The sequence below is a fragment of the Pyxicephalus adspersus genome, chromosome 2 (assembly GCF_032062135.1).
Source record: "Pyxicephalus adspersus chromosome 2, UCB_Pads_2.0, whole genome shotgun sequence".
Taxonomy (NCBI): domain Eukaryota; kingdom Metazoa; phylum Chordata; class Amphibia; order Anura; family Pyxicephalidae; genus Pyxicephalus; species Pyxicephalus adspersus.
This window is the reverse complement of record NC_092859.1, coordinates 67,046,051-67,069,053: the sequence shown is the minus strand read 5'-3', so window position 1 is coordinate 67,069,053 and position 23,003 is coordinate 67,046,051. Positions and strand designations below refer to the sequence as shown.

The window sequence follows — 23,003 nt, the reverse complement described above, 5'->3', positions numbered from 1 at the left end:
TCTGATCCAACATTCATATGTACTCTAGATGAACTATAAAGCAATCTGCCACTTTGTTCACTGTCATCGCCCGATACCTCCAGGTATAAGGAAGCATCAGACACTGTCCTTTCCTTTCTACTAGGACCAACAACCAAGCCTGAACTGTTCGTTAGGGACAGGAGAAGACAAGTAACTATTTCTAAGCTCTGACATGGAGCTTGGACTCAAAGACTCCAGGAGGCAAACAGGGCAGCATGGGGTTATGGGGTTCCTTAACACTTTAAACAGTAAGGTTTTCTTGCAACATTTATGACTCATGAACATTCATAAGTTTAGTTAATGGAACACTATTTATGTTTGAGCTTATTAGCTGAAAATAGGTTAGAGCTTAATTTACGAGTCTCCTCGTTTGCTGCATCATTCATTGATGTGCACTTTTTTGAGCTTTAAATGTCCACAGTTTGATGGGACCATACATTTTTTAAATGTTGCATGACACAGACAGCATTCCAGAGATCTTTCTGTCTTGCAATGTGCATCTATAATTATTCTCATGGCAACATCTACAAACATGGACTTCTGATAAAGGCAGTCACATATTTTTATGTCCTTTAGTGATGTATTATGAGAGTTCAGTAAAATGTTACTGCCTTAGTGGCCATTAAAGACATAAATAATAAATATCTCTCCTGTGCATATACCACTTGGTAATGTTTTTTATGTATTAGGTGCATTGTACATAGTATATCTGCCTTATGTCCTTCAGGCATGCGTCTTGCACTTGCTGATGCTGGAGATACTGTAGAAGATGCTAACTTTGTTGAAGCCATGGCTGATGCTGGTATTCTACGGCTGTACACGTGGGTTGAGTGGGTTAAAGAAATGTTAGCCAACTTTGACAGCCTGAGAAGTGGTCCCAACCGTACATTTAATGACCGTGTATTTGAAAGGTATGCTGTAAAAAACAAACAAAAAAGTAGGGCTTCACCCCTCCTATAGCCCACTCATAAACTAACAAGTGCCTCATCCTATTGTTCATTACACTTGACATTACAAGCTGCGGTACACCAGATGGAAACTCAAGCAATTCTCCTACATTGCAAAGTGCCATGACACAGCACAGTAGTGCATTGGTTTGTGTAAAAAATAAGCCATTATTTTTTTATATGAAAACATTAATAATCCTCTGAAAGCCCACTTTAATCTGTTATACCAATTAGTTTTTTTATGTGCTATGTGGGTTTAGTGTTCTGTGGTGCTCTGTTAGCATGTTATGCTGCAGTTCCAATAATTGTTCCTAATTCCTCAAAAGAATTGCATGTAATTAAAACATTAGTGTTCTGTGGTGCTCTGTTAGCATGTTATGCTGCAGTTCCAATAATTGTTCCTAATTCCTCAAAAGAATTGCATGTAATTAAAACCAAAAAAATGTATATTGGGAAAGGGGGTGGAACCTTCTTCAATTTTCAATGTGATCTGTCTTCGCTGGTAAGATTCACTTCTCTTTGTCCTTGTGACCATTGCCAACTAAGTCAGAAAGCAAGTGGATTTTCTACATTGTTATTGAGGGGGACAATAGGTGAGGGAAAACCTTCCACACATTGTGGTGACAACTGTCTGAGATGAGAATTCACCTCACCTTTTACATCACTTCCTGTATCATCTCAATGATCGAAAATAAAGAGAAATCTGCCTAGCAAGGCATGCAGACAGAAAACAATAACCTCACGATTTTAACCCTTTCTAACTGTATTTACTGCATTTTCTGTCTATACTTCAGGCAAGAGCATTGATTTATTAGCAAACAAATATCCTAGGTTACAATTCTATGACGGTTCAGTCCCAAACAGTAATATAACCAATATACAAAGCTCTTTGTTGTTATGAGAGTCTATCCTTAACTTATCTGAAACACGCAATAAACAAAAACTGAAATCCATATTCTATATTTAGTTTATAATGTGATGTGAGTGTTAGGCTTGTTTTATTTGCTGTCCTGGACTTTATCTATTGCTGTGATAAAGTAAGATATTTGGGTGCTATTTTACCCTTTTTCAGTGCATTTTTGCAGGGGTTTTGAGGGGCTGATTGGATTCCATGTAGATGCCTGCTTTCCTTTCACTTTGTTTAAACAAGGAGTCTTTATATAGGGAATAGCTTTTCTACCTTATTATTATTATTAATTTTACATTTGGGAAAGAGGGATTAATTTATAAAAATAAAAAGCAATAGATATTTTTCTAAACTTAATGAATATCTGAAATTTCTGGTTGACCTAGATCTACACCTGTCGATAATATGTGCACGGGGGGAAGCCCCCAAAATCTATAATGACAATAAATTTTGTCATAGAATTGTACTATAATCCACTGATGTGTGTGCAGAGGCATTTAGTTTTTTATGTTCAGAAATTTTTTTCTGTCAAAATCATCCAAGTTAATGTGAAAATGATGCAAAAATGTTTCATTTTCATTTGCCTCACTGACTGGTGTTAATCTGTGGACTATATTTTATATGAATCTGTTTATATGATGCTATTTTTTAAGCTCTGGTTATATATTTGCAGTGAGATAAATGCAGGAATCCTTAAAACTGAGCAAAATTATGAAAAAATGATGTTCAAAGAAGCTTTGAAAACTGGATTTTTTGAATTTCAGGTGAGTTTTTTCCTTTGTTTTCTTTCAGACTACTTATTATGAATTAATTAATTATTTGAAGGGAAAAGTAGTTTTCTGCATGTGGGAGGAAGTTTGTGATGAGGGTCGGAGTTGGGTCAATAGCAAGACTAACTATTTAGCTTTAGTGTAATGATTCTTACACTTGAGTATTGTATTTAGCATTTGCATGAATATTTTGTTTAGCATGAGTATTTTGTTTCGCAGTAACCACGTTCTAAGTGCTTAACAACTAGAAAGTGCATGGGGCCAGGGTAATCCATTGTTTTAATGTGAATAATGCTCAATATTTGTCACAATCTGAATTTAATTGGCAGCGGGGGGCTGGCAGAGAAGGAAGCCAGTTAGATCATTGCAAGATTTGAACTGTATACCAGTTTTCAAAAAATTTGTTTTAAAAAAAAATCAATAATTTCGACTTATATTGAAATTTAATGCCTGTATCATAATAAATATTATTTTAACATTACAGTAACATTACATGTTGTTCTCTTTGCCTGAAATCTTTTTTTTTTCAGGACTTTCTATACACAGTATTGATACATCAAATGGTTTTTGTTTAACTCACCCTTGAGGGTTTATAAGTAGATTTACATAATGCACATATGCTGCTGCTTTTGTTTTTCTTTTTTTTGTTGGAGTAGGGAAGGTGAGAGTTTCTTTTTGGTTTATATTGTGGTCTGTCCTGACCCAGAGAAAGTTGATTACTGGGAAAATATGTTAGGAAAAGTCTTGTCTGTGGGGATCCAGACAGAAATAAAAGCACGCTTGTAGTAAAGTGGGAAACTGAGAATCTCTGTCTGGTGATATTTATATCACTGCTCTGCATGATATGAGAAATGTCATATCTGTAGAAGTAATGTTACTAATGAAAATATAATCAAAACATCTATTTAATGTTAGTGTTTTCACTATAGCATTGCAGCAAATTATTTTTGAGAGCTGTATATCACAAATCATTTGGGAGTTCGAGTGTCTTCATAGTTTACTGGATCCATTATTTTGTTGCAGGCTGCCAAGGATAAATACAGAGAACTGGCCATTGAAGGCATGCACCGTGACCTTGTGTTCCGCTTTATTGAAACCCACACGCTGCTGCTGGCTCCCATCTGTCCACATTTGTGTGAATATGTGTGGTCATTACTGGGGAAGGTATGTAATTATATTGAATGCCTAAACAGCGTAATCCTTCTGTTATAAAAGAAACCTAAGAGAATAGAATAAGGTACTTTGCTGCTTGATAAGCCACTGACCTGGAACGAGCATATGCCAATTCTTGGTACTTCAAGATAATGCATGCTATTAATTCCACCTGTATACATGAGGTGGTTTTGTTATTTATAGAACCCTTTAAACAGATACGTTCATTCTGCTGCCTTAATTTATTTTATATGAAGAAATTAAGGTGTGGGATGGTAATGTGCCCTCTAGGTCCCCTCTGTGCTGCATATATTTTGAAAGTTTGATGAGTTCCTGATTTCTGGCCCAGTTACCCAATATAAAAGTCTAAAGCAGGTTGATGCAGTTTAGAAGGCAAAAAATGCATGTTGGCAGAGGTTAGCTGCAAGAATGTGTCAGGCTGTAAATAATCCTAAAATGATAATAATTGAATGCAAATAGAATGCACCACAATGTATGCTTCATTTGCCCATCAACACAGACTTTAATAAAACAAATTGTTGTTTTTTTGTATTCAGATTTTGAAATGTATTTCACATTTCAGATTAGGGAAATTGATAATTTTAGAGATCTTTCCACCATGTCTTGGGTAGGGAGGGCTATCTAACAAAACATTTCTAGTAGAGATGCCTGGAACAATCATGGATCACAGGTAGGAGACTGCCAGTCTCTTAAGTTTTAACACCTTCATCTAATTCTCTAACTGACAGATAGCCCTACACCAAGGCTTCCTGTACTTTGTTGATTTCAAGGAGGCATAGTAGTAAAAGCTCTTGCACTGTACACAAATATGGAGTGTACAACAGTAAGCTTGATTGCTTCCCTGGTTTTCGGGACATAATGTCCACTAACTGGTATGTTACTATCCTAAAGTTGGGTATATTTGCATACATTGTACAGGATTTCCACAATGCCTGTACCCAAAGCAGAGTCCACTTCACAACCATTTTACCATATGCAGTTGTTAATTTTGAGGCAGCATAGGTTTGCAATAAAGTTGATATGAAGGTAGTTCTGTGTGTCGATTTCCACATACTATAGTTGCTTTGATCCTGTGAAGGATGTTTTTGCTATGCACGAAAAAGCATCTGTGTATTTAGGAAGATGAACAGTGCTTTCCTGATTTTACTGTATGTTACATGCAGGTAATCCTTCTCAGTACTTTCTTTGTTTTAAATCTGCACACAATCATACACAAATTGATCTATTTTGCCATGTTATTGTCTTATCTGCCATATTTTACTGTCATGCCTTTTAAAAGCTAAACGGTAACAACAAAAAATTAAATCCGGGTGTAATAGTACTTGAAGTAACAGGGATGAAACTGAATAGGTCTACTAAATTCCTGTGTCCATTGCTTTTTTTTTAGACTGAGCTTATCATAAATGCTACTTGGGCTGTGGCAGGCCCAGCAGATGAAGTTCTCATCCGCTCCTCTCAGTACTTAACAGAAACTGCTCATGATCTGCGACTACGCCTCAAAAACTATTTGGCTCCAGCTAAGGGGAAGGTAGGCATTGATGTTGTTTTAAAGACAATTTTTTTTTTATTGGAATATGTAATGTAATAAGAAATATTTTGCAGAAGTAGTATTATAACTGTTTGGTGTAATATAGGAGATGTACAGATGAAATTAGCATAATACCCCTTTTAGCCAGGCACGCCACTTAGCACCTTTTGGTAACCACCCGGTGGTGGTTGGGAGTATTTGTTAAACATTAAGAAAGGTTATGTTACCCAGGCAACTATTATTTTTTAATTAGACAGTTGTTATCATTTTCATTTGCCGTGTACTGTTTTGTTTTGTTCTTTTAGAAAGGAGATAAACAACCTCCACAGAAGCCAACTCATTGCACAATTTACGTGGCAAAGACATACCCACCTTGGCAGCACATCACATTATCAACGCTTCGGAAACATTACCAGGTAAGAACTGGTGTCTTGTAGATAAGCAGATTGAACTGTTTTTTCTGGTTTGTTCTGGTGTAGAGTAAAAAGCCCTTTTCTGTGCAGTTTAATAAAATAAGGAACACTTTCCACACCTAAGTGGGGTGGTAAATTTGCCTTCATTTTTACTTATCTGCCATCAGGACAAACAGCACCAGATAACCATGATCTGGAACTTTCTGTCCACCCAGCATTGGCCTTGCAGGATGATTGATAAATTCACACTTGGACATTCATATTTAAAAATGTTCAGTTATTGATATCAAGTTCTTGGATTACCGTTTTGTAGTAGTCTAATAATTTAGGGTAAAAAAGCTGAGATATATTATGTGCTTATAATATGTATTAATTATGACGTTTCTCTGTTTTGTCATGTACCGTCTCTGTAAAACCAAAACGTTTCAAAGAAAAATCCCAGACTGCAAAATATACTGAGATAGAAAAATTAAATATTGTCTTTAAGAAACACATGCAATTGTATACAGTATAAAACAAATATATAATATATACAAGAACAAGCAAAAAATGCAAGTACAAAAAAAGACCCTGCATCCCCAGATAAAAAGTGTAAAAATTAAAAAAGAAATGAGGAACAATCTCCCAATGTAATGGAACCTGCTCAAATAATGTGTCCTCTGCTGTGCACTTGACATTGGTAAACAAAGGGCCCCACCATCTCAGGTCCATTTCAGTAACATAGGTATAGGTAATTATCGCTATAAACTACTACATACAGAACAAGGTATATGAATATATGCTTGTAAAGTACGAACAAATGAAATTGAAAAAAAGGGAAGTAGCAAGATACTAAAAAATTGCAGGTAAAAAGGTATGTATATGTGAAGAAATGGACACCTCCACCGGGTCTCCACAGTGTGTGGCCAGAGATGGTGGGTACTGTGGGTCAATCCAAAATGAAGTGCCACACTGTAGAAATAGGGAGATAGCTGGATCTTGATTGCTCTGTGTGTAGTATGAGGGACCACTTCAGGAATTCTGTGTCCCTGTGGAAGTCTTCTAATATGGTATTTAAACCATAATACTGCTGAAAATAAAAATGTTGAAGTGATTTTGTGGACCAAATAATGTAGAGGCATTTTACACTCAAAGTATCATGATTATGTCAGTAAAATTGTATAATACTGTATTGGTGACCAGAGATTTGCTTTTAGAGATAGTGAATCTGAAAGGTACTTTAATAGTAGCTATTCATCTCATCCACTTATATGTAATACAAAATTCCAATACGTGTGCACGTGAAGGTATTAGACATTCTAGCTGTGTTGAGTTTTGAGTAACTGTTCTGGTGTGTGTAATGGTTTATATTCTAATATTCCTATTTGTATTTTGTTTTGTTTTGTGTTTTTTTTAGGCAAATACTGGTAGTCTGCCAGACAACAAAGTCATTGCAACAGAGCTAAATGGCCTGCCAGAGCTGAAGAAATACATGAAGAGAGTAATGCCATTTGTTGCCATGATCAAGGTAAACTTATAAATTAGTAAAATTTAATTATATGGAGTTTGTTTACAGTGGATACTTAATCATCATTTGTAATACAGATCTTAAAGGTTTTCTATTCTTTTAAAAGAGAGGGAGTAGAGCAGTAGGTGCAACCAATTATGGAACATAGCAGACTAAGGGGATTTTGGCATCTCAACTTGGCAAAAACAGCTTTTAAGGCAGGTGAGAGCTAGCAGGATTTTTTCTACAAATCTTGGATCTGATGGCCCATTCTAAACCTGAATAGGTACTCAGAAACACAGATCCCCACCTAAGATATCTGTAGTAACATCTGTTGACTTCACATACAAAAAAAGTCTAGATTTAATTTTGCAATCCTCCTAAGGAGGAGGCTTCAAGTCAAGTTTTCTCAAGTATCCACAAGGTTTTGCTTTCTGTTCAGGTTGTAGGGAGAAGCACATTTTTGATATTGGTATATGGACAGGCCATGTACTTCTACTCTGTCCTAGAATGAGTAATGTTGGCTTCAATTAATCTCCAGAATTCTTTAAATGGCCTTTTGTAGTGGATACATGTTCCTAACCTAACATGACAATACTTTTTTTATTGTTTCTGCTTATGTTGCGATTTGAGTAACAATGCTCTGATCTATCACATGACTAGGAAAATTTGAGTACCAAATGATCCCTAAGACCATTTTGTTTCTTTTCTACTTTATATTGTTCTGTACCCAGAGGTTGGGCTACACAAGATACATCTTGTAGTGTAAGTGTATATGAGATCTACATTACTGTAGGAGGTATATTTACTGTAGATTACATTTTAAAAGTGAACATATTTTGAAACCTACTAACCTTTATTAAAATGGTTGATATAAAATATATACATACTTTATTGTGCTTCCTGTTATTCCTATTAAAGTTTTTTTTTTTAATACCAATTCGTGATTGATCCGATTAAGGAATATTATTTTTTGTGCTCCATACATTAATTAAAACTTAGATGAGAACTTCTAATATGCAGTGCCTGTGCATTTGTATTAAAAAAAAAAGATCTTGGTAATTCAATAACCATTTTCTGTTTGTTTATCATTATAGGAGAACCTTGAAAAGAAAGGACCTCGCATTTTGGACCTAGAGCTGGAATTTGATGAGCAGGCTGTTCTTTTAGAAAACATTGTCTACCTGACTAACTCACTAGATGTTAGTATGCTTGAAATTGCCTACTTTCTGGCCTACTGTTGCTGAAATTATTAAGCACTGCCCTTTGCTTTATTTTACTGTCAATCCAAAAGGGTTTTCTGGTACTGTGCGATGCTATTCTTGTTTATCTTTGGCAAAGACAAGACACCTGTCGTGCCTGTGTTCTTTAAAGCCTAGCTGTGGTCACATATCTATAGATATTTGGTTCTTCTAGCAATACATTTCATAATTTAACCAAACATATTTTATTCTCACTTCTAAAACTTTTCCTACCTCAGCTTCTGTCCATTTCATAACCCCAGTCATCCACTTCAGTGTTAAAATGATTAGTAATATGGAAAGACATGGACATGATTTGTGTATTTCTTTTATTTCCCCAGCTAGACCAGATTGAAGTAAAATTTGCTTCAGAAGCAGATGATAAAATTAGAGAAGAGTGTTGCCCTGGGAAACCCTATTCTGTCTTCAGAACCGAGGTATGTGCAAGAGGGATCCATCATAATGTTTACCATAAAATTCAGTCCTTAGTCTTGGCGGCCTGCAGATTTATCTATGTTCATTTTGTTGTACCCAATTTTATCTTATAAATTTCATTAAAGGGGATTCCAAGAGATATATTCTAATTGTTGTCATTTTTCTCCTAGTACTTAGTACTAGTTTTTGAGTTTATGTGGGATTTGGACCATGGAGTCTTCTGTTTTTTTTTTTTTTAATATCATGAGGTGCTTATAAAATTTTTAGCCACAGCTGTTGGTACATTTTTATGCTTTCTGTGTATTCACTGTAAGCCTCAGGGTAAGCTTAAAGGGAAAACTTTATTTATTTAGTGCAAAAGACGCCCATTGGTATCGATTTCAGTCATTTATGCAGACTCGCCATCAATCTTTCTATTCTTACACGTATTTTGGGCCAGCTTGCTTCTAAGATGAAACTATTCATTTCATTGCTTGCCTTGTTTTTTGCAGAATTCAATCTTTTCACTCCAAAGTTATCAAAATATATCATGGGAGCTTACTCAAATCAATTGCGTTCGTAAATGGAAAAGCATGTAAAATAATACAAAAATATTACTTCTTTTTACCAGTACAGCATTTTGTGTTTAATTTATATTTATATATATATATATATATATATATATATATATATATATATATATATATATATATATTTAGTATTTCTGTTGATACATCATGTGTTGAGTCTCATTCCACAAAAGCTTTTGTTTCCGCTACACTTCAGACTGCACTGGAAGAATGAAAGAGGAAGCTGATTGCTATTTTTGTAGTCCATCATTTTTCTTTAGACAAGCTTGTCATTAGCAAATTAAAAACAAAAATATTTCTCTGTTGAATGGAAGACCCACTGGTGTCCTAACTTACCAGTACTGATCATGCATACAAAAGCAGTTCTCTCTGACACCATTAACAAAAACAGAAAAACTATATATATATATATATCTATATCAATAAAAAAATGCATTCAGAGTACGAATACTTTTAAAAAATAGCTAATATGGTTCCCAACTGCCACAGTGATTACAACTGCAGGCCCCACAGAGCTCATCCAAATAGCAATAGCACTAGCAAAAAAAATACTGATTACAATATACAAACATATGAATATACAATGAATATACAAACAATGTTTGCTGTACTATAGTTGATTTATTATTATGGCAAGGAAAAAAAGTACACTTATCACTTGTTTTATATTGTTATCTTGTTTTATATTGTACTGTTCAACATACCTAGTCATCTCAATAAAAATTTGTTATGTTTTTTTAGCCTGGAGTGCCTGTATGTCTAGTGAACCCACAGCCCTCAAATGGCCACTTCTCCATGAAAATTGAGATACGGCAGGGAGACAGCAGAGACTCTGTAATAAGGCGCCTAATGAAGACTGATCGGGGGATCAAAGGTAACTTCCAGACAGGAAGGGGGCAGTATAGTGATGAGCTGGGAAGAGTGTTCTTTATGAGTCTCTGAGGATCTTTGCAAATCACTGGCAGTAAGGATGGATTTAATGAGCAATTATTACAGCCTGAGTGAAATACAGTTTTTATGATCAGAATTGGAAAGGCGGAAGACAACGACATTCCGTAACCATCTTATTACCATGCATAATGACCAAACCCCCCAGAGAGCTCAGAAAAGCACTATGTAGTGCTTAATATGAGACCTGGTAATTTGCAAAGATCATACAGAATGTGTTTAATTCTCTGCACAATATTATTTTTTTTTTTTAAGATGGACAGGCTTACAATTACACTGTAGCTCTCTTTCTGAAATGGATAAGTTTTCTAAAGATATAATGGTGTGTGTGTGTGTGTGTGTGTGTGTGTGTGTGTGTGTGTTTATATATCGGCTACAAGGAATTGGTGCAATATCTAAAATCAGTCCTATGCAAAGAAAAAAAAAAAAAAAGATCGATTGACTTAAAAATTTGCCTTTTGTTCTTCAGGAAGGATATGCTTCTATATGAGGGAGAAAATAAAAAAAAGATAATCACTGCTCCCTTTTTTCTTTGTTTTTTTTTTGTTTTTTTTAAATGTTTTACATATTTAAGAAAGTAGTAAACGCAAAACAAGTAGTAAACGTAAATACAACTTTTACCTAAGTTGTCCATTAACCTCCCTGGTGGTATTCCCGAGTGTGGTTCAGGGTTATTTTCAGTACCAAAAGCAGTAACCACTTCCACACTCGGGGTGGTACTGTACTGCTTTCACATTTAATTTACTGACCTAATCGGACCACCAAGAAGGTTAAAGAGTGCAGCACCCCCAAGTCTTTTACCCACCCCTATCCTCAATCCAGCAATTTTTATTGTGCACTCTGCCCATGGTCACATGGCCTTGCCTGAAATTGTAAAACGCAGTCTGTAACAGAAAACCAGATCTTCTTTATCTTGCTTGTGTGGGGAGCGATGCACTTCGCAGGACTGCTAGAGGTTGCTATGAGTGTGACTCCTATAGGAATTAGTATCGCTTTAGTGTGCATGAACAGGCTGAAAAGAGGAGTCTGGATATCTGAATGGAATAAGTGCTGTTACTATGTCAAATGTTTTTAAATAAAAAGTGTTCTTACTCTAATCCATTGTAGATGTTGCAAGGGTGAAACTTATGCGGTATGAGGACCCAGTCCTGGGTCCCCGTCGTGTTCCAGTTATGGGAAAAGAAGATGCTGGTAAAGCTGTCATCTCCCCACAAGCTTCCTTCCACATTGACCTTAATGAAAAGAAAGTGCACATAGCAGATAATGGTCTGAAGATGGACATTGGAGACACCTTGGTGTACGTGGTTGATTGATTGAAAAAGGAGTTTGTAATATACAGTCAACAGTTTTTCATGCACAAATGTGTTGCCATAGTAGAAAACTGAATTTTTACCCTGATCCTTCAAAAATTGCCACTTAACCCCCAATGCGTTCAGGCCCCTCCACATGCTGGCAAATTATTACTCACATTAGCATCTCATATTTCTCAAAGACTCTGGCGCTTGATGCCAAACCTCCCACATCCAACCACCTCCTGTAGCTCTTATCAGTAGGTCTCACCTTCCATATCATTCTTTAATGTGACATTCTGAAAAATGCAGCAGGAAGGTTACACTTTATTGGTTAAGTAAGGAAGGGACTAGGAACTAGTCATAGGATCTTTCAGTTGGTGTTTAGGAAAGATGTTGGAGGCCAAGAGGATGTCAGTACACCATTGTCTACCAATGACTGAAATATATGGCTGTTGTTCGATTGACTCTTTACCAATCTTTTCTAAAGCATAGTAAATCCAAATGTCCAATTCTTCAGCCACTTACATAGACCGGCCGTTAGGTTCCAGAACTTAATGTTGACTCTCCAGGTAATACTGAAATTGCAGTCTAATGCATTCACTGTTCTCCATCTTATGTATTGCGTTCTGTTGTCTAGTTTCTCAAATATTTAAAATAAACCAACTCTTGTTTAAGTGTGCCTTTATTTTTAAAATTGGTTTATTATATAATATAGATTATGTATTTACTATATATATATATATATATATATATATATATATATAAAAATGTATTTTATAATTAAGGAGCCACAGCATTGTCATTAACTTTTTCTGTATGATAGAAGATATTAACATAATTGACATTCATTGAGAGTTTAGCTCATTAGCAGACATTGAACTGCATATCAAGTTTCCCATCTTTCTAGAAAGGTCCAAGATACACAGAAATATTTAATATTTCCCACCCCTTACCCATAACATAAGTAGAAGGTGTTCTATTGTTTACAGAGGTAGTTGGAAACAATTCTAAATAACAGCCAGCAAAAAGAGCACGGGATGTAATTTGCTCATTTGGGAGCAAAACAGGTTCATTTTACAAAGTTTTTAGCACATAATTTATAAGCACATTTTTAAGGGTTTAGCAACCACAGAGTCTGATTTACAAAGCAATATGTGTATATGATTGCATATCAATTCCACGTGAACACGCTAATCTAAACCGTTACTGTGGTAAAGGAATTTATAATGTGTCTTTATGTACATTTATATGAATAATGAATGAATGAATTTATGGAGAATGTACATGCAAAAATTGCAAGGTATACCAAATATACTGTAGCAAGCATAAAACAGGAATATAATTTTTAAATAATACTAAACACTGTTCACATATTTAGGTGCTCATAACATATAGGAACAAAACCTCATGAAGTGCTTAGGGCTGTTGTGAATATAGACTGAAAATCCTTATTTATTGGAGCAACTGGCAGAGGAAGAGTGGTCCAAAAGACTCACTGTTACAGAAAATGATTAGCATCAGTTATTTCTTCCACAGGGTGTGCTTCCAAGTATTAGGTTGGGGTGCCAATAATTTTGTCCAGGACATTTTTGACATTTGGTGTGAAAAGTCTCAGATTTTTTTTCTCAGCTTGCCAACAAAAGAATGACAATACCAATGCATTTGTAATTGCAACAATTGCAATTGCTCTGAGAAATATTTAGGGCTGGGCATGACCCAGCTGTCTTGGGTGGGGCCATTGACAAGATACATGGAAGATGGAGTATCCTTAAGAACCATTTTAACTAGGCTGCAAGTTGAAGAGAAGGACACCTGGGATATTGCTTGGACAATGCACAAAACAGGAATGGAGTTTCTGAAGTTTAAATAACGAAATCCATGGTTTAGGAGCTGGTGTAACAGGCAAGGTTTTGGGTTTTTAGTATATCGGGAATATTTTTCATTAGAGTGCAATGTATATTTTATTGGAAGATTGAAGGAATAGTAATATGAACTAGTTTTAGGGGGAAGGGACAGTTAACCTTCCTATATACTTAGGGTAATCTATGACCAGTTTTTTTTTTTTTTATAAATATAAGTACCACATGAATTTGCTTATTGCATGAAGGTTTTTTTACTTTGTCAGGATCCTCTATGTAAACAAAACAAAAATAACCAATTTCACTAAATTATAAAATGCTGTGGTGAAAATTATGACCTTTGTGTTGTTTATGGTCATTTTCGACCCGGTTATAATATAATATTATATAACAATAATTAGTGCCAAAATTGAAATCATACACACACTAAAATCCAACTATCAGCTCTCAGAACAACACACTAACAGCCAGCCCTCTCTTCTCCCTCTTCTATTCAGGGCTTCTCTCTCTCTTATCTGTAGCCAAACAGACCAAACAAACAGACATTCCAGACATAGAAGGAACTATTCAGTTAAGCTAGGTACACACGTGCAATAATTGTCGTTAGAAATGACTAACTACAGATCAACGATTATGCACGATTCCTTTGAACGATCGTATTGTGCACAATTTTGTACATGCTGTAATGGTACGATTGTTCAAATATTATCCACCAATAATGTACACACACTAGATAGATACGATATGAACAATGCAGGGAGTGACATGTAGAGGAGAAACTGTACTGCAGAACCATCCACGATCACTGAACGACTGTACACACAATAGATTGCGAACAATTGTCGCCCAATCAGATCCGCTGTGACAGTCGTTTGTTTCCAGAGTCAATCCTCGTTCATCGGCGTGCACTTTTTTTGTTAACGATTATCGGACGAACAGTTGTTAGTCTTTGGATTCCAACGATAATTATTGCACATGTGTATGTAGCCTTAGTCTTGTTACTTGCAAAGCACACATCTCCTATTTGCAGATTGCAATAATGCATAGAAGATACAAAAAAGTGAAATTATGGATTATATCTTGGATGAAAATAAAACAGATGATGCAGACCAGCATAGTGATATGGATGAACAGGTTTCTGAGATGGAAGACAAAGTAGAGTATCAACCAGAATTCACAGACATGTGTGATGAGTAGGGCACCACTGCCGAAGCTGCTTCCATTCCTGCTGAAACATTCAAATCCAAAAGTGGTAACATCTGTTGGAGTTCAGTACCTCCTGACCAACATGGAAGATGAGCTGCTGAAAATGTCATCAAAATGACCCCTGGGATCACAAGGTTTGCCAGAGTAAGTGACATCAAAACATGTTTTGAATTGTTCATGCCATTGTCACTAAAAAAAGTCATAATTTCTATGACAAACCTTGAAGGAAAAAAAGTCCATGGGGGCATGTGGAATGACATTGATGGGGAATGTCTGCATTGTGTTCTTCTTGCTGGAGTGTACAGATTCTGTAATGTAATACTTTTCCTGGATTACAATAAAAACAAAGGATGAGTAGACAACCTCGACAAGCTGACTGGCACCTACACTTGTCAGTGAATGACCAGGAGATGGCCAATGGTTGTGTTTTATAACATCTTAGATGTGTCTGCGTACAATGCGCTTGTGTTGTGGACCCTCAATCAAAAATAACAAGTGGAGAATGTTCCTTGAGGAGCTAGGAAATTCCCTTGTAAAGGCGTACATACGGTAGCAGAGGAAACCGGTTCCCCAAGACCCAGTCGCTGCAGCCTTTGTCAGACAGCTGCAGAGCTTGCCAAGCACTCAACAACACAACAACACGTCATCAACAACACAAAGAGCATCAGTGCCAGCATCCTAAGCCAGCCCTGCCTCAGCATCAACCAGCAGAGCCACAACTTCATTGAATCCACCTATTTCTAAAAGAAAGGTGTCAGGTCTGCACTAGCAATAGGGAAAGGAAGACAAACACATTGTGCTTCTACTACAAAAAATATTTATGCAAAGAACACATGCATCTAAACGCACACAGACATGCATGTTCTTGCACAAAGAATTTCTATTGGTTTGATTTGCTTTATTGGTTATGTGTTTAATCTTGCAAATCTACATTTTGTATTATTACTTGTTCTGCTTTTCTATTTTTTAAAGAAAAAAAGCTTTTTTTTGCCTTTTGTTGAAGTAAATATATGTGGTCAAAACTGACCCGTAACACCATAGATGTTACTATAGTTAATAATAATAACTAAAAAAAACAAAAAACCCCCCAAATATTTAAGAGATGTGTTTTAATACCCCTCAGTAATAGTCTGATAACATACCAACTTTATATTTACTGATATAATTCTCTTGGGGTTCATTTTACCATTTATTTTAATTAAAAATGAGAGGTTTGCTATCAAAGAAATGCCAAGGGGGTCACACCAAAAATATTAAAACCAATCTTTTCATGGATAAGGAAGCCTAACAAGGTAACCAAGAGGTAAGAAACAAATTAAAAATAAATGTTTTGAATGTATTTTATAGCTGATTTAAGACACGGGTCAAAACAGACCAGTTAACATCATAGACAGTAACAGTAAGCTAAGTATATAAGAATGTTAAAAAAATTATGGAACAGATAAGTCAGGCTGGGATCATAGTGGCTAGTGGAAATTGATTGGGGGTAGATGAGGCAGGGTTATGGATAGAGATAAAGAGATTCCAATGTTGCAAGCTTACTTTGGTGTGCAAAATACTATTAGTACTATTTGACAAAAAGTAAAAGGTGTATAAATATATTACAAGACTCTGTCCAAGTTCTGATGGATTAAACAATACAGAGCATATCACAAATGTTTATATAAATTAAAATCGGGGTAATGGTGGCTATTGCATTTGATTTAAATGTAAGTTGTAAAAATAAACTAGAAATATAAAAGCATTGCATTCTAATAGCTAACAGTAACGCCTTGCAAGATGTTTCTAACTTAAAAACAGACTTGGTTCTAGTGACCGCAGACTTAATGGAAATTAAACCAAGTAATATTTTATAAAGCAAGAAAAATACTTTTTACATTTTAAAAGGAACAAGTCTGAACCATACTTTATGGACTTAATTTTATAAAACAGGAAATCTCTCTTTCCCTCAAACATTCCCTGGTGAGAATCTTCCAGGTCCAGGTGGCATTAATTGATTCCCATGAGGGAATGTTTGTGGGAATGTCAGATTCCCTGTTTTATAAATAGTACCTATACCTAAACCTATAAGTGTTTTTTACCTTCCTCTGAATCAATGGTGCATGTAGGTTTCTGTCTAGAATATGCAGTTTTTTGTATGTGCATTTTTTTCTGTGTTGCTAAACTCATCAGAAAGTCACTTTGATATTATGACACTGGCCCATGTAAATAATCTATGGTATTTAAACTGATTGCCAGTAATGTCTTGGGACATGTTACTGTTCAATTGACTGTTACCATGTCATTACATAACATTTTGTAAAGTAAAAATAAGGTGTGGGGAAATGTTCTTAGTCAGCTCCTAAACAATGCAGACAGAACTAGGGAATGGGTGGTCAAAGGGTGTCTCCTTGTTCCAAGAGATACTGGGTGTGCAAAAAGGAAAGTGCCAACAGCAAAGAGTTTAGCTTCAATACCATTTAGACTCTTTTCCAAATATCCTTTCTATCATGAATGGGTAAAGTATACATACAAGTATAACATATATTTTTTTCCAACTCCTAAAAAGATCTTTTGAGCTGTGTCTTAGTGATCTGCTGCTTCCAATACCATATTATATTCTGAAAGTAGATGTATTTATTGTGTGTGTTGTTACATCAAACTGTGCTAATGAATCTCTTTTTATACGGCCTGGATGTACAAGGAAGTGAAGTGCCAAAAGCAGAACTTCGGAGTTTAAATTGATTTTTATATTTTTCTTTTGCACACAAATAAAAGAATGATAGCAATTTTTTTTATATATTCTGTTATGTGAAGCATGTAGATGAATAGGGCTAAATAACCAGCAAGCATTATATCATACAATTTATACAAAAATCAGATAAGTGCCAGACAGGAACACTAGCATACATACTGTAAACAGCAGGAGAAAAACATTTCTATTTTATTTTTTTTATTTCTTTTTAGATACAAATGTATTAATTCCTTATGCATAACCAACATATTTTGGGGTTAACCAGCATTTAGAATGATAATTCCCCTTAGGAGCCCACTAATTGTATCAACCGTATCAGCCCTGGTGAAGGGATAATCTTTGGGCCCCTGAAATCCAGAGACTGGGGCACCTGTCTGGATAGAAGTCAAAATGGATAGGGAAAAATAACATTCCTACTGCCTCTGCCAGAAGGGTATCAATGGGATGAAGGTTCGCCTTCCGAAATGACCCAAAGTACACAGTAAAACTGGCCACACAGTGGCTAAGGAAGTAAAAGATGAACATCCTTGTGTGGCTTAGTCAAAGCCCAGAGTTAAACTCAATTGACTATCTGATTATCCTAACAGTTCTGTAAAGAGTTGACAAATATTTCACAGTCTGGAGGTGAAAAGTTGGTAGAGAAGTATTGCAACAGATTTATGGCCTTAAAGCAAAAGGTGTTTCCCACAAGGTACTAACATAGGCAATCCTTTATTCCATCCCAGTATTTTTTTTTTTATGTTTCTTTTGTTTTCTTTTTATTTTTTGACTGTTGTTAAAATGACATTCACTTGGATGTTTTAAGTTACTTTGAATTACCAGAACTGGAAAAATATGAATAGTATGAGAGGGGTGAGTTTTTTTCCATACCTATTGTATGCAGATACTTAATATTGAGTATAGTTAATATTGAATCACTATATAACCCTTTAAATGTAAACGAATGTATAAATGTTCATTGGTGTATTAAAAAATGTTTGCAGAACAGATTTACTGGCTAGTAATGTACAGATTAAAAAAACTAACCTTCTTTTGATCTCACAGTAAAATGATTTGAAAAAGGAGCTATAATATGTCATTTTATTTGTCACAGCTTGGGGTCCTTAAAATTTCAGAGCAATTTGGGATCCAGGCTCCTCCCAATGTTTACTGGTCTTTTCTTAAGTGTCTGCTAAAACATTTTGTTTTTACAATAGCTGATGGAGGAAAATTCTTCCCCCTCAATTCTTCTCTTTCACCCTCTCTCCTCCCATCTTTCTCTCTCTCTGCCACTCTCCCTCCCTCTTAACTTTCTTTTTGACACTCTCTTCTTTCATTCCTCCTCCCTCTGCCTCTCTCTCTCTCTTTGTTCTATTCTCTTCTTCATCTCTATCAGCCATTCGCTCTTCTTCCTGCTCTATCTCTCTCTCCCACTTTCTCATCCCTCTATGAATCTCTCTGCCATTTTCTCTCTCCTCCTCCCTTCATCCTTCTCTTTTCCAATCTCTCTCCACCCTCCCCTTTCTTCTTACCTCTCTACCTTTTCCTTTGCCAGTCTCTCTCTCTCCCCTTCCCTCTCTTCTCTATTTTTCTCTCCCTCTCTCTCTCTTTCAAACCCTCCCTCTCTCTCTGTTATTCCTCTCTGGCACTCTCCCTCCCTTTCCTCTCTACTTACTTATTTTTCAGTCTTGCTTTCTCTTCCTTACTCTCTTCTACTCTCTCTCTTTGGTTCTCACTGTCTGTCTTTCTGCCACTCATTCACCCTACCTCTCTCCCTGTTGTATTTAGGCAATCAACTTTTTCTGTAGTCTCCTTTTAGAAAAAAACTTTACTATTCACACTGTTGTGTTAACACTATATGTTCTTGTGTTAAGGAGTGCTGCATGGTACTGTGCGTTACCACATCTGGAAGATGCAAATAGACCTTTTACACAAACCCAGCCACTAGCATCCCTTTTGAGCTTTACTGTGCCAATCTAACTTACAACATCATTTTTAATATAGCCATCAACTGCATGATGGGTGCATCCTGTATTCACTGATTATGTGTAAAATAAATACATTTTAAAAGATTTAAAACCGTTTACCAACCTGTTTGCTGCAAAAACAAAGTGATTACAGCTCTGTAGAGGAGTGTTTATGTTTTTTGGTTTTGTTTTTTTTTTATAAAGGGTGGTAAGGGTCCATTTGAGCTAACAGCTATTTTTAGCTTTCATCTAAACTGAACTTGGCAAAAATGCAGAATAGTGACACAAATCTATCCAATTCAGTCAATCGCATAACCGCAGCTGCCCTGTTAACCACAGAAGCCAAATCTGAGATGACTGTTTCCTTCTCCAAAAAGAATAGCATAATGCAATTTATAAGATAATAAAAGCTTAAGTTTTAGGATAAAAGTCCACCTTCACTGCATGGAAGGTATATATTGCTTAAAAAACAGATGTTTCTCTTTGGGTCGCACAGATGGGCTGAGCAGCTGGTAATCCCTGTGGTAAAGCATCCAGGCAGAGCAGGCCAGAGTACCGCAGCTGTGACACGCATGCAGAACTGAGGGGAATACAGACTTGGCCTATTTCATGCCTTTATTTAGACGCCAGTTTGACAGAAATTGGCCTCTTCTTTTTCTCATTGACAATTACTAAAAAGAACATTTTAAAGGTCTATGTTGGAGTAAAACTTGAAGGAACCCACACAGTGGTGTGCTACATTAACATTTTCTCTGAATGGCACCTTCCAAATGCACTTGTGTTGTCAAGTATTGTAATGCACTACAGTGTGTGGTAATGTGTTGATAAAAATGGTGTTTTTTGTGCATTCCTAGGTGTTAGGGCTAATGTGCCAGCCTATTTAAATAAATGGGCTGTCTACTGCACTTTAATGCACAGCATACAAAAGGGTGCTGAGAAGTTCCTGGTCTTTGGCCTTTGTGTTGTGTTGTTTCTCCAGGGAAAGTCAGCAAAGGACATTCACACTGAAATGTCACAAACACTGGGGGAGAAGTGTCCTTCCTACAACACTGTCAAAACTTGGATATCTCGTTTCAAGACTGGGCCCCCCAACCTCAACTGACCCGGCAACCTGCGATGCTGTCCGTGAGCTGATTATTGAGGACCGCCGAATATTCACAAAAAAGATAGCCCAGATACTTGACATCCCACGGGAGAATGTTGGGTTTGTTATCACCACTATCCTAGACATGCGCAAGCTTTCAGCGAAGTGGGTGCCGAAATGTTTGAACAGTGACCAGAAGAAGGATCTAGTTGAAGCATCCAAAGTGGTTTTAGCCCATTTGAAGCTGCATAGGACTTTTTGGCTAGGTTAGTGACTGAGGATGAAACCTGGCTCCACATCTATGATCCTGAAATCAAGGAACAGTCAAAGGAATGGCGCCACAATGGCTCCGCCCGGCCAGAAATTGGCCAAAAAAGTCATGGCGTCTGTTTTCCAGGACAAAGACGGTATTCTGTTGGTGGACTACCTACCTCAGGACCTTCTGGACCAGCTGAAGGAGGCAATTAAGACGAAACACTGTGAAAAGTTGACCAAAGGGATCTTTTGTTTGCAGGACAATCCACCTGCGTACACGTTCAACATTGTGGTTGCCAAATTGAACACCCTGGGTTACCAATTGGTCCACCATCCCCCCTACTCACCTGACCTGGTCCCTTTGGACTATTATCTAAGAGCTGGTTTGTGGCCCAATCAAGGGATTTTTATTTGAATGGTCTGGAAAAGCTGCAACAATACTGTACCAAGTGCATCAGTCTCGGGGAAATATGTTGAATAAATGTGTTATTTCATAACTCTGGCTTTCTTCTTTCTGGGCAAAGCCAGGAACTACTCAGCACCCCCTTGTACATGTAAGCAGGCTCTATGTCTTTCTTTCAATACAGTGTTTCTTTAAATGAACAATATCTAATCATATCTATTCATAAAATAATGTATTTGATGTTCATGCCATGTCATATTCACAGCTGGTGTTATACAGCGGCCGTTAGAAGATGATGCATCTCTGAAATGGATTTTGTGCTCCCCACATATCCTTCATACTATATCCTGTGGTCTTCATCCATGGCAAATTACAATCAAACACTGCTCCAGATGGTCAGTATATATAATCACCCTCAGCATACCCCAGGTAGCCAGAAATACAGCACTACACTTGCATCAATGTCTTCAGCTCAATGCTTCTACTCCCATGCTTTCTGTATTTAGTAGTTGAAATAAAAATCAATTAAGCTGCCATATGCAATGACTAAGTCTGTATAGAAAATACTGGAAGTAGAGAGCACATAAGTCAGAAATATTAGGCTGAGTATTATTGTCTGGCATTCCACTTTAAATAATACATCACTAATTTAAAATATTACTTGTTGACAGGCTTACATTAAAAACTCAGTATATAATAAAGGACAATAGATTTTGTGACTACCTTTAGCTCCCAGAATACAACTCTTTATATACAGACGTAACAAACTATCCTGCAAGAACTTGAAACAAAAAATACAGTAAAATACAGTAGCATCAGCAATTTATCATGACCAGGCTTTAAAGTTCATACATTAGTAATATTAACATGTGGCCACAAGGTGGCAGCAATGGACTAAAAAAACACAATTGGATCCTACACTCATTTGAAGCCAAGGGTGAATAATAAGTTTTCATTATATGGCTTGCATTTGGCATCTAATAAACATATGATGCTTGTTTCCAAACATTTTTTCATTAAAATGATAAGTACACAGAGCTAGGGGTTAAGTAGAATCTCAAAACTCTTAGTTGCAATTGGTATGTTGAAAATTATGCATTTCTATGCGGTATAATAATTAAACAATGAATTAAGAGAATAAAGCTCGGTGTTGTGGATGAAATATTTTTTTGTGAAGAAGTTGCATCAATAGTGGCATCCAATGGCATATATATATATAAATATATATATATATATATATATATATATATTATTAGAGAACACATAATGGGCCTAATTAAAGCTCTCCAAGACTGGAGAATATAAACTATCATGGGAGAACCTGAGTGGTTCAAGAAACCTGGAATGAATCCACTCAAGGACTGAAAACATTTGCCAATTTATACCAAATTATTTTAGGAAATCAATTCTAGGTTTTCTGGATCACCCTGGGTCTTCCATTTTAGTCTATATTCTCCAGTCTTAATAAATCAGGCCTTTATTTTGACTATTTAAAAATCACTTACATTATTGGAAGGAAATGGACCATTCCATAAGATCTTGACCTATGTCTACTATTTTGAATATGTACTAGATAAGTAAAGTTATAGGATCTTTACCTGTTATCCTGCTACCCAGTTTAATTATATATATTTGATTTATGGAAAGAAAAAGCTCTATTTTAAAGAAGAATGAATCTGTGAGACAAATTTGGTCCCCAGGAGCTTTTTGTAGTAATCTGCAAGATGTAAAGTATAATTGCACATGGCGGATTTATCTGCCAAAAGGAAGCCCTTCAATGATACAA

The 23,003-nt window shown here is 36.2% G+C and overlaps 1 protein-coding gene across 1 annotated transcript in view; it reads left to right on the top strand.

Moving 5' to 3' along the window:
• LARS1 (leucyl-tRNA synthetase 1) overlaps positions 1-12,404 on the top strand; it is a 29,276-nt gene extending 16,872 nt beyond the window's left edge. The window contains exons 23-32 of the mRNA XM_072400920.1: positions 749-932; positions 2,549-2,639; positions 3,669-3,809; positions 5,206-5,346; positions 5,652-5,762; positions 7,156-7,266; positions 8,343-8,447; positions 8,828-8,923; positions 10,232-10,364; positions 11,546-12,404. Of these exons, the coding sequence (XP_072257021.1) occupies positions 749-932; positions 2,549-2,639; positions 3,669-3,809; positions 5,206-5,346; positions 5,652-5,762; positions 7,156-7,266; positions 8,343-8,447; positions 8,828-8,923; positions 10,232-10,364; positions 11,546-11,751 (1,319 nt within the window). The 3' untranslated portion in view covers positions 11,752-12,404. The remainder of the gene's footprint in view (positions 1-748; positions 933-2,548; positions 2,640-3,668; positions 3,810-5,205; positions 5,347-5,651; positions 5,763-7,155; positions 7,267-8,342; positions 8,448-8,827; positions 8,924-10,231; positions 10,365-11,545) is intronic.
• Positions 12,405-23,003: the final 10,599 nt, after the last annotated feature.